The 12,495-nt window shown below is 40.7% G+C and overlaps 1 protein-coding gene across 1 annotated transcript; it reads left to right on the forward strand.

Moving 5' to 3' along the window:
* Positions 1 to 654: 654 nt before the first annotated feature.
* Positions 655 to 9,247, forward strand: hprt1 (hypoxanthine phosphoribosyltransferase 1). Its single transcript, XM_005719486.1, has 9 exons — positions 655 to 902; positions 4,158 to 4,264; positions 4,505 to 4,688; positions 5,834 to 5,899; positions 6,271 to 6,288; positions 6,373 to 6,455; positions 6,583 to 6,629; positions 6,762 to 6,838; positions 8,761 to 9,247. The coding sequence occupies exons 1-9, from the start codon at positions 876 to 878 to the stop codon at positions 8,806 to 8,808; spliced, it is 657 nt and encodes a 218-aa protein (XP_005719543.1). The 5' UTR covers positions 655 to 875; the 3' UTR covers positions 8,809 to 9,247.
* The last annotated feature ends 3,248 nt before the right edge of the window (positions 9,248 to 12,495 follow it).

Here is a 12,495-nt window from a genome sequence, read left to right on the forward strand (position 1 = left end):
CTATATAAATAAAATTGAATTGAAAATTGAATTATGGTTTGGAGAAGGTGGCACCGACTTAAAGACAGGAGAGTAAGCTGTAGGTGTTAAGACTTTCATTGAGAGTGACCAGAATGCACAGGATTAGAATTTAGTACATCAGAGGCACAGCTTAGGTTGGAGACAAAGTTAGAGAGGAAAAACTGAGGCAGTTTGGACATGTGCAGAGGAGAGATAGTGGATACACTGTACAAAGGATGCTGAAGATGGAGCTGACAGGCAGGAGGAAAAGAGGAAGACCACAGAGAAGATTATGTAGTGGAGGAGAACTTGCAGAGGGCTGGTATGAGGATGCTAGAGATGGAGTGAGATGGAAGAAGGGGAGCAGCCGAAAGAAGATGATGAAGAAGTTAACGGTTAACACCCTGTCCTGAATGATGATCAGCTTCGCCTAAAAAGGTAGCCTCTTTCATTAGTGCAACTTTAAGCGAGGTCATTGGTTGAAGTGTTGGGTGGGTGTGTGCAACATTGTGTATCTATGACCAATAGAATCTTCTTAAACTCGGGTTCGTTGGATTTCGACGGAGCTTTGTTCTTTGATTGGCAGCTCTCCAACAGCCTATGTACGATGGGAGGAGTTGACCCCTCCCCTCATTTTTCGATTTGCCCGCCGCCCTTGTGCGTACGATCACGTGCTTGCAACGGGACAGCAGCAGAGGCGCGAACCCGGAAGAAGACAGACACCTCTGATAGCAGCGGAGCTATCTGCTCCATGTGTACGCTGTCGCGAGGGTGAAGAGTCCGCGAGATCAAGCTGAGGATACGCTGTAGCGTTTTCTGTCTGAAGTCCGCACCTTGGAGTACACACGTTGTTAACGGCAGGGACTGACACGGACATGGCGACTTCCAGCTCCTGTGTGGTGGTAAGTTCTTCCCAAGTGAAATAAGAGACAGAAGGTGGTTGGAGGTTACCTCTGCATGCAGCCAAACACGCTGTGTGTGGACGGGCTGTTAGCCGCAGTTATTAGATGATAGCTACCTGTGTGGACTGAGTACTCTTCACCACTCACACATCGGTAACTTTTTGTTGTATTTTACTTTATTTATTTTGCATGGATATTGTATTCAATACAGCTTGGCCTGTGGCGCTCTATAGACACGCGCTCCACATATGCCTTACGTACGTGACGCAAGCGGTGGACCCACTAACGTGTGGGTGTATGCGTCTGTCAGCAGAACCATTATACAAAATAACAAAGTGCTCGAAACGAACGAGGGGGTAAAGAAGGGGGCGTGTTAGAGCACGCGCCCTTTAAGTGTGGCTCCTAAGTAACGGTGCACGGCACTGTGTTTATGTTGGTGTAGAATAGAATAGAATAGAATTCAACTTTATTGTCATTGCACATGTCACAGGTACAGGGCAACGAAATGCAGTTTGCATCCATCCAGAAGTGCTTTAGCCATGATATAGATATATTACAATATATATATTAGCAATAATATAGATATGTAAGTATATTACAGAAATGGGTCTATTGTGGTATTTATGTAATATACGAATATGTTGGGGCGGCTTTAGACCTCTGTATAAATCTTGCTTCCACACTTGTATGAGAATGTGGTGTCTTTAAACCCTTTAGGATCCCGAGTGTGCGTGCAGTTTGGTATCGGTCCGACACCAAGTAGATACAGGGCCAGTACACATACCGATACTTTTCACTCGTAAAGGCAGCTGATGGAGAGGAGAGTAGTGGAGATGCCATCATTAATTTGACAATTCTAAATACATTTTAATGACAACCAAATCACTGTGATTTTTACCTTCCATCATAAGTAATCAACGTCATAAGTAGTTCTGTTGTTTAAATGTATTATAGGCTATAAATAAATATTTCATACCCATTTCCAAATAAACAATGAATTTAGCACAAGTCAAAGTATAGATCCTTTTGTGCTAGTATTGAGCCCATACCAGTACTAGTATTGCTACTGATATTTGGCTTGATTTGCCCACTTCAGTCTGAAATATAAAGTAGCTAACTGTAGAAGAGCTGCTTGGTGGTGTACAGTGATTGCATTGTGGAAAATTAAATTGGCCCAGCAATGAAATAAATTCGATTTCACCACCAGTATGTGTGACATTACATCAAATATGTTGGTGTGGATGTCTGCGCTGCAGAGCTGATGTCACAGATGGAAAAAGTTCTCTTCTGCTTCTGGAAAAAGTCCCAAGCTGTACTGAATTTTAAGCTTTTTTAAGATTAAAGAAAAGACACACAGATGGACTGAAATAGCCGTTAACAAAAGATAAGTAACATTTACTTTTTCTTACATCATTCTGAGTCAAAATACAAGGTCCTACCTCACTGGATCTGTTGGTGTGTGTTTTGTGTTGTGCACTGTACTACAGGCTACCCTGGCCCCTACACTAGGATCAGTAAATAGATAACCGGTGTGCTGTTTTTCAGGCTGTTGCCAGCATTTTAAGCCCAGTGTACTTGTGATCCTTTCTGGGAAACAGATTTCCCAAAACATTTGCAGACACAGATAATAAAGCAAAGTGTCCATTCGGCTAAAATGTATCTTTTTACTGTGCTGTTGTCTTAATCACATTGAAAGAAAAATTGGCAAGTTGTCAAACATAGACCAATATGCAAGCACAAAGGTCATCATTCCTTTGACCACAGTCTGGATCACTGGATTTGTTTTTCTGCGTTTTGATAAATGTTGATGCTTTATAACAGCAGTTATATGAGACATAGCTTAAGTTTAAAATATTAGGTAAATGTATGTGAAAGAAGTTTGTTTCTTTTCACTGTTATCTGCTCCTTGTCCTCTATAGATAAAGGATGTTGCACCAGCAGAGTGACATTTTGCTAGTTGTATTACCTTTGTTCCTGACCAGGGCTAGTCTGTAAGCACATTTCCAAATCATTGTGTGTTTACAGGGGTACGTATTTATTAAGGTGTTTCTATGACTGTTTTAGAATATCTGATAATACTATTTGTTGCACATAATTGTGCTGTCTGCTGTCATTTTCTGAATTATTTTTGGGCTTTAAATGTATATGGGTTTTAAAATAGCTGCCATTTCTAATCAAGAGGGAAATTATGGTTGACTAGGAGACTCCTACTGAAGGCTAGAGTACTTTTAGAGTACTGGTTTCAAGCCTGCTGCTGACTTATTTCCTGCATTTCATCCCCATTCCTCTCTCCATACTTTCCTGTCTCTTCTCTCCACCGCCCAGTCCAATAAAGGGTAAAATGCCCACAAATAAAGCAAATACAACTATGTTTTCTTGATTTGTTTTTCCTTGTTCCATTGTTTTTGTTTGGTATGATAGATTTCTGAGTTCTTGAATATAAATACGAAGCAGAAAATGAACCGAATACGTCTTTAAAACAAACAGCAAGTCTGTGAGTAACAGTGGAACATACTCTTTCTAATCATGTGACTGTGATGACATCTGCTTTGTATCAGCCTTTATCAAGAGTTCACAAACTGACCCACATGTCAGCAGGACTAAAGGGAAAGGCTTTATTTCAGTGTAGCTGCATGTGGCACGAGAATGGGAACCGTGTTATCCAGAGTTTTGGTGCGTTCATTCCTGTATTTGATTCAAATTCTGCACCGTCCCTTTCTCAGTTTTTCTCATCCCTCCCACGACTCCTCGAACTCTGTGCTGCAGCTGTCACATGATGCCAGTCATGTTGTTTGGTTTCCTGTGGTCTGCTGTTTGACCTGCAGCATAAAATGTAATTTTACAAATTACCAAGTACCTCCTTAGGAAGAGGCATACACTTCTGGAAGGAGATCAGATGGCAGTATCTTGCTGGACAAAATGTTTGTGAGGAGACCTTCAGCAGCAACAAAGGAATGATTCATTGACGCTTTGACGCTTTAATGATGTCCAAATTGGAAAACTTCCTCTTTCTGAGAATCCAGGTTTTTTTTCTTGAGACGGCTCAGTGTGGCCCTAGGTGGTAAAATGAGGCAGATAAACTAGTGTGGCAGCAAAATTCGTGGGAAAGTAGACTTCCATTAACCTGATCTCTTTCACCTTGGTTGCCCTGTGTCAGGTGAGCCCCCCCCCCATGCTCCTTGTTTGGTAATCCCCCCCCTGAGATTTTTCTTTCAATTCTTTTGTGCTAATGTTTTTTCTTATTATTATTTTCAGATCAGTGATGAGGAGCAGGGTTATGACTTGGACCTTTTCTGCATACCAAAGCATTATGCTGCTGACCTGGAGAGGGTCTATATCCCACATGGACTCATTTTGGACAGGTGGGTGGTCCCATTCATACAGCTATGACTTGCCAGAGATTTCCTGCAAGTGGTGGATGAAAGTGCTCTGTTAAACCTGGATTCACTGATTAATGCAGACAAACTTACAGCAATCAGAAATCTTTCAGAAACATTTGCTTGCTGACACAAACTGAAAAGAAATGACAACTTCTGCTGACTGTTGCAGAACACTGAGGTCACTATCCTCTATTTCTTGCTCCCCAAACCGTGTGATATCAGGACTGAGAGGCTGGCCAGAGAGATCATGAAGGAAATGGGTGGACACCACATCGTGGCTCTCTGTGTGCTGAAAGGGGGCTACAAGTTTTTCGCAGACCTGCTCGACTACATCAAGGCTCTGAACAGGAACAGCGACCGCTCCATCCCAATGACGGTCGACTTCATACGCCTCAAGAGCTACTATGTAATTGATCTGTCTTATAGTTTTTCTTTAAATCACCAAAGCCTCTTGGAACTTTTTAGAGTATACACTTAAAAAAAGTGGAAATAAACTAAAAAGTTTGGCTGATGATTAAAAGTTGCTTAAATTATAAAAGTAAAATGCAAAACAGCACAGTAGGGAAAGGATTCGGCAAATAAATGATGGTCGTATGAGGCCATGCTGGTGTCTTTCAGTCAGCCCACTGGGGATGCCTGGAAATATAAAGCCTGAACATCAATTAAATTATTAAAATAAAATAAATAAAAAAGTATGAAGTCTGTCTAGAGCAATGAAGAAACTGCATGAACGCAAAACAACCCATAAATGTTGTTTCTAATCATTTTCAGCCTCAGACTTCATGGTTGGACTTTCTGTCTTTGACCTTCTTGTTGCATCAGTCCATTTGTTTATGCACAGCTCTCTTAGGCTCCTGCCACAGCATTGCAGTCAGGTTGAGGTCTGCACTTTGACTGAGCCGTTGATTTTTCTTTTTCAGCCATTCTGTTGTAGTTTTGCTGCTGTGCTTGGAATCATTGTCCCATTGCATCATGCAAGCTTTAGCTGTCATACAGTTGGGCTCATATTTGACTCCAGAATACTGTTCGATATAACGATATATATCGGATGACGATATAAAAACGTCTATCGTTTCATTTTACGCTATCGTTTGTTTCGTGGTGTCGCAAAATAAACTGTTTATGACAATATTTTTTCACCGTTTTGATGGTCACTGTAGTGGCTATATTAATTTCTTAAAGTTCTCTATTTCTCTTATAGTTTATATAACCACACTACGGACAGACAAGCGCCTGTTTTTATGCGTTGTGGTTAACAACGACGGTAACACCATTGTGTGTCCACTGGTTTATGTGGAACATAAACCTTACACAATAAAGCTCAAGATCCTGTTTAGACTTTTCAAAATAAACTGAACCACGTGAAAGAGCAGATTATTTACGGATGAGAAGTAAAAAAGAGCCGCCAGATGCTAAAAAATAAACCTTAGACTCAAACGTTAGAACAGGCTTTTGTCTGGTCTTTTGCACGACTCTGTGCCGCCCTGTGAAAGACTCTTTCTTGCCAGTCTGAAGGTTTCCTTCATTCTTTTCCTATTTTTGTCTGCACAGAATGACCAGTCGACGGGTGAAATCAAAGTAATCGGTGGAGACGACCTGTCTACTCTGACAGGCAAGGTAAAGACAGCTAGCTAAAACTCTACTGACATGATTAAAAATATTAAAGGCTGGTTTTTACCCCCTTGTTTTTTCTCCAATCTAAAGTTGCTAGCAGTCAGGATGAGCAGATATTTGAAAGAAATATATGCACCTTTAAGCAAAGCTATTGTTTTCATGTAATCATTTCCCAAATATCTTACATTAATTTAAAACAGGCCTGTTTATGTGGTTGTAAGTAAAACAGCTCCCACATAGTTACAGCCTTTTGCACTGTTGCAAGCATTCCCTGTGTAATCAGGAGACCACAGCTCTCCTACTCAGCTCAGTTGCATTTTAAGATGACTTGTTTTTCACTTGATTAATGGCTTTTTCTTTTTTCTTGCACACAGAATGTCTTGATTGTGGAGGTACGTACTGTTTTTCATCTGTATTAAAGTAGGCAGCTGTTATTTCCAGTAGTGCTTATCTGTGCTCCTCTTTTGTGCTTCTAGGATATTATCGACACAGGGAAGACGATGAAGACGCTATTGCAGCTCCTCAAACAGTACAATCCTAAAATGGTCAAAGTAGCGAGGTAATTCATGGCTTCACTGAACTGCTGGAGTTTTACTGGAAAGCTGCTTCAGACTGGTATGTTTCAGGCTGAGGGGTTTTAAGCAGCTAGAGCAGATTTTTATCGTCATTTCGGTTTGTGTCTTCAGTTTGCTGGTGAAGAGAACACCAAGAAGTGTTGGCTACCGACCGGATTGTGAGTTGATTATTTGTAACTTGTGAATTCCTAACAGACTTTGGTTGAAGTTCAGCTCATAGAACAGTTTGTTAAACTGCAACAATGAAGATGTAAGAAAAGCTTCACGTGTTCTTTTTCTTTTTCTCCCAGATGTAGGGTTTGAGGTCCCTGACAAATTTGTGGTGGGTTATGCACTAGACTACAACGAGTACTTTAGAGATCTAAACGTAAGTATTTGAAAGAGATAAACAGTATCGTGTAAAAGTCTTGAGCCCTCTAATATTTCATTTCCTTTGCTTGCAAGCCTTTTAGACTTTATTGTAAGTTTTTAAAATGGTCTTGGGCCATAGTTCTCCAGGTTTTCTGAAGGTCTCTCAAAGATTTTCTTTAGACATTGGCTTCTTTTTCACTCATTTTCATTCCAGAGGTTGTCTTTAGACACTTTGTTACTAGCAGCCTGTCTCAAAAGGTATTCATTAACAGTTTGACCCAGTTTAACCAGCCATTTAACACTAACCTATGAATAAATCAAGCATAAAAACGCACCCAACTCAAGGGATGAACCAGTGCTGACTCTTCACATTGCAGGCGACTTGGCAAAGAACTGATTTTAAATTATATCTTTATGGGAACCTGTCGCAGAAACACCTGACACATTTTACCTTACCAAACAAAACGGGAACAAAACAAATATCAGTTTTGTTCTTATATCAGTTTCAAGTCTTTGTCTTTTCCACTTGTCTTTATAATTTTCTTCATAACTGCCTCGGCCCTGTGCTCATACTGAGGCCGCTGGCTTGTGGCTGGCTCTGAGTTCTGGATGGTTTGAGCTTTAGGCACTTTGACTTTGTCAGATTCTTTAAAATGTCCACGTTCAGCTGGGTGATTTTAAGTGTATTATTGGATTTGTTATGAATTCTATTGATGCTTTTGTTTCAATTGATCTCACAGTGAAGAGCTTAAGCAACATATTAGCATGTGGCAGTAAGATTTTGCACAACTATTTCCCAGCACCACTGTGTGCGTGTGCATTGTACATACACGAAACAGATCATCTGGTAGTCAGAGCTGACCGGCCTGTCAGGGTCAAGAACTGATTCCATTTCCCAGGCAGTTCATCCATCTATCCGCTTCCGCTTGTCCTTTTCAGGGTCGCCGGGCGTGTTGGAGCCTATCCCAGCTGTCATAGGGCGAGAGGCAGGGTACACCCTGGGCAGGTCGCCAGTCTGTTGCAGGGCTAACACAGAGAGACAGACAACCATTAGCGCTCACATTCACACCTGTGGGCAATTTAGACTAATCAATTAACCTATCCCCACAAACTGCATGTCTTTGGACGGTGGGAGGAAGCCGGAGTGCCCGGAGGGAACCCACGCAAACACGGGGAGAACAAACTCCACACAGAAAGATCCCGGCCTGATGGTGGAATTGAACTCAGGACCTTCTTGCTGTGCGGCAACAGTGCTAACCACCGTGCTGCCCAGTTCCCAGGCAGTTAATCTGTATATTGAAAAGGTCGCCCCGTGGCTCAGGGGGATGGGAACCTGTAACCGGAAGGTCAACGGTTCGATCCCCGGCTCTCTGTCCTGGTCGTTGTGTCCTTGGGCAAGACACTTTACCCTACCGCCTACTGGTGTTGGCCAGAGGGGCCGATGGCGTGATATGGCAGCCTCGCTTCTGTCAGTCTGCCCCAGGGCAGCTGTGGCTACAACTGTAGCTTTCTCCACTAGTGTGTGAATGAAGTGGAATTGTAAAGCGCTTTGGGTGCCTTGAAAAGCGCTATATAAATGCAATCCATGGCTCAGGGGGATGGGAAACTAATGGACATTATTATGAACCTAGAAAAGTCAGATTTTGATCCAGTATACAATACCAAGAATGGCTTAACTTTTCAGCATAAGAATTCAGGCTGTGTGGAAGAACAAACGTGGTCATAACAAATATTGACTTTCAAGTTTGTTGCATTTGTACAAACTCTGTTTTTTCTGTTTTCGTTTCTGTCAATCGCTACAGCCGTTTCCTAATTTCCTAGCAAAATATAAGAAGTAGCTCAAGACTTTTTCCTAGTACTGTAACTCATATTTTAAAACTATTTTTCTCTTTATACATCTCTGACAGAATTAAGTGTGTTTTTTCTTTTCTGTTCCAGCATATCTGCGTCATTAGTGAAACAGGGAAGGAGAAGTACAAAGCATGAAGAGCACCTCGTAACAGTTTTCAACATTTGGTTATTTCATTTCCATTTAGCATTGATGTTATATTTCATTGCTTTGTATTGTGTCATGAGAATATAATCGGCTTGCTCAGGGTCCCTGAGGATACACCCAACGTGATAATCCCGTGTTTGAATCACCACGCATGGACACGTAAAGGTTTCAATTTTTTGCATTCGATTGCTTGAGAAAGAATCACGTCTGGGTTTAATAGAATGGATCCCAGCTTCACCTTGAATTAGAATATTGCTTTTATGGTCCCCACTTTTATTCCTTTTTTATTTTTTAATTGAGAGCATTTTAGGGAAATGCTGCTAGCTTCAAGTGCAGTCGCGTAATTGTTGTGCTGCCTTAAGATTTACAACCTCCTCTTTCATATTTTGTATTTTGTGTAAAATGATTATTGTTATTATTATTAATATTATTATTTTGTGTTTGTGTAATTCTACCTGAAACTATTAAAATGTGCTTGTTTTTTTGTTTTATGGGACACCTTAAGAGGAAGTAAAATTTTATTGAAGTGTGTGTATATTTTGGAAGAATACTTCACTTTTCTACGGTACTGTTTTGTAACGCTGAAGAAACATTAGGTAGAAAAGTAAATTGCTGCTGTCCCTGATTAAATTATGTAGACATTGGTAAACCTGAGAAGAAATTTATGAAAATGAATGAAATCAAAGCTTTAGACATGCACTTCCTTTGTGTAACATAAAAGGTGATCCTTTTAACGCTGCAGATATTCAATCACAAACTGTTAATGGTTAAGAATCTTTCATTTGAATATTTGAAATTCCTAATCTGTATCTACATGTTTTATTCACACATAATTTAATTAAAGGCCCCTTTTTAAAAAATATCCTTTTTGTTTGCAGTTTCGCTAAATTAAATGTTCTGTAATCGTCAGTGTTGCAGCACCAGCCATTAAAATTTTCCACACCAAACCTGAAAGAAAGTTTTTCATTTTACTATTACAGCAAGTTGTTGATATATTGAAACACGAAGTGCCAAAAAATATAAATAGTGACAGAGACAGAATGATGCTGCCAAGATTTGGTCTTCCATCTTTGCTCATTAAGATCATGAACATTTGAGCTCCTGTTGTCTGATCGTCATTTGGAAATTGAAGCTAACATTGGGGGATAATTATTTGGTCCCCTGATGATTTGTAAGATTTTTAAGTTTGCTCTCTTGCAAAAAATCTGTAATTTTATAGCAGTTGCATTTTAATGGAGAGAGACAGAATATTAACCAAATATCCAGAAAAAGCCCAACACGTTACCTAAAAGTCATACACTGTTTCCATGTCACTGACTGAAATAAGCATTTGATGACTCAGTATTTGGTGGAGAAACCCTTGTTGCCAAGCGCAGCAGTAAGACGTTTGCACACAGGAGGGATTTTGGTCCACTCCTCTTTACAGAAACTCTAAATCCTCTATATTTCTTGGCTGCTGCCTGGCAACTTGAAGCTTCAGCTCCCTCTGCAGATTTTCATTAGACTGAGCTCTGGAGACTGGATAGGCCACTTCATGACCATAATGTGCTTCTTTAGCTACGTCTTTGTTGCCTCTGGCTTGTTTTTGTGTTACACTGGAAGACCCATCCACAACCCATCTTCAGGTGTTGTGGCTGAGGGAAGGAGGACTTGGTCCACGATTTAACGGTACATGTCTCTGTCCACTGGCCCCTCTTGTACTCTTACTAGAAAAATAACCCCAAAGCATCATGTTCCCACCTCCGTGCTTGACTGTGAGGATGGTGTTCTTTGGGTCAAACTCAGCATTTCTCTTACTCCAAAACACGGTGGGCCAAGTTGATGCCAAAGAGCTTGATTATGGTTTCATCTAAATGCAGCACTTTGTTCCAAAACTCTGAATCATTTAAATGTTCACTAGAAAGTTTAAAACCGACGAATTTCCCAGAGGAACCCACCCGAGGGATTAATAAAGTTTTATCTTATCTTTTATCTTATCTCTTACATGTGTCTTCTTGAGCAAGGGAACTGTGTGGGCACTGCAAGATTTCAGCACATTACTGCGTAGTGTGTTACCAACGGTGCTCTTGGTGTCTGTGGTCCCAACTGCCTTCAGATCATTAAGAAGCTCTTCCTGTGTAGTTTTGGGCCGATTCACCACCCTTCACATGATCATCTTGACCTTGGGAGCCCCAGACGAAGAGCGATATATGGTCATGTGATACTTATTCAATTCTCAAATAATCTCACCAACAGTTATCACCTTCTCACCAAGACTTTATTGTGTTGTAGCCCATTCCAGCCTTGTACAGGTCTACAATCTTTTCCCTGACGTCCTTTGACAGTCTTGCCCATGGTAGTGGAGAGAAACGATCAATCTTTAGGAGGCAGAATTCTTGCTTGGTTGGAGAACATCAAATACTTATTTGTGACACTGAGTGACATGCAACTGAATTCATAACTTGTTGTTTGTTCATATTCTGTCTCTCGCCGTTAAAATGAAAGGTCCCATCATAGCTGTCATGGGGCAAGAGATGGGGTATGCTCTGAAAATGTATCCAGTGCGCTAAGGACGAAGAGAAAGACATTTTACCTAGAGCAAACATGCATGTCTTTACATCGACGTAACTTTGTGCTGAACACTGTGGGAGGTCAAGATCTCAGCCTAAGTAAATAAATAAATCTGGGTAAATTCCCAGATCATTAAACATGCAACTATTTTGCTGGTAATACCTGAAATGAGTAAAAAAAATCAACAGCCTATTTATGCAAGATAATTCATAATTTTATTGAGGGGGTTATATTGGTTGGGTCTGATTATTGGGGGGGGGTCATAACCCCCCTGGACATTACACCTCGGTGTCTTTAGACTGTGGGGGGAAGCCTACACAGGAAGGCTCCAGCTAACCAGCAACCTTCTTGCTCTGAGGCAAGAGTGCCAACCACTAATTAATAATTACTGTGGTTTTTAATTTGTGCTGTTGATGAAAAGCCACTCATGTTTGCAGATGCACCGCTCACATTTGTTTTCATACTGACTGGATGTTATTTTAACTCTAGGCACTAGATTATATTCCAATTTCATGTGTCAAGTCTAATGGAAACTGTGTGTTTCCTCTTACCTCAAACTGAGACTAATCTTAACCATAACCAGCTGTGTTTCATGATGCTTATCAAGACCCAGCCTTAAATTAACCACTTTTCTCTGCCTAGTTCGCCTCCTCACTGCAAGCTTCACTTCATTTATGACCACAAAACTGGCACCATAATAAACATGGTTATCTGCAGGTAGTAAGCAACCCGTGAAAACAGTAAGGCCAGTCCATCCTGTACAGGGCCTCTTGTCGTTGTCTCAAGACCTGTTGAGGTGTTTGTTTTCCAGTAAAATTTTACTGCCGTAAAACCTTACTGAAATCTTTTAGCCATAATTATTTTATAGATCTGAAAAAAAGTGTCCTTACAGAAAACATTGAGACTATACTTCATAAATTCTATGCCTTTCTTTTTCAATTAATCTTTATTGATCGCAAGGAAGGATATAAACAATATCCGGAATAAGACAAACATAGCTGTCTCTAACAAACTATCGCGTCGTTAGCCGTCTTTGTGTGCCAGAGTAAATATTGATTTCTTTGTGGAACTGGTGAATACCGGGGCTTGCCGTGAAACCGTTTGCATGTATGGAAATTGGAGGGGAA

The sequence above is a fragment of the Pundamilia nyererei genome, unplaced genomic scaffold, assembly GCF_000239375.1.
Source record: "Pundamilia nyererei isolate P.nyererei 1_Seehausen unplaced genomic scaffold, PunNye1.0 scaffold00001, whole genome shotgun sequence".
Taxonomy (NCBI): Eukaryota; Metazoa; Chordata; class Actinopteri; order Cichliformes; family Cichlidae; genus Pundamilia; species Pundamilia nyererei.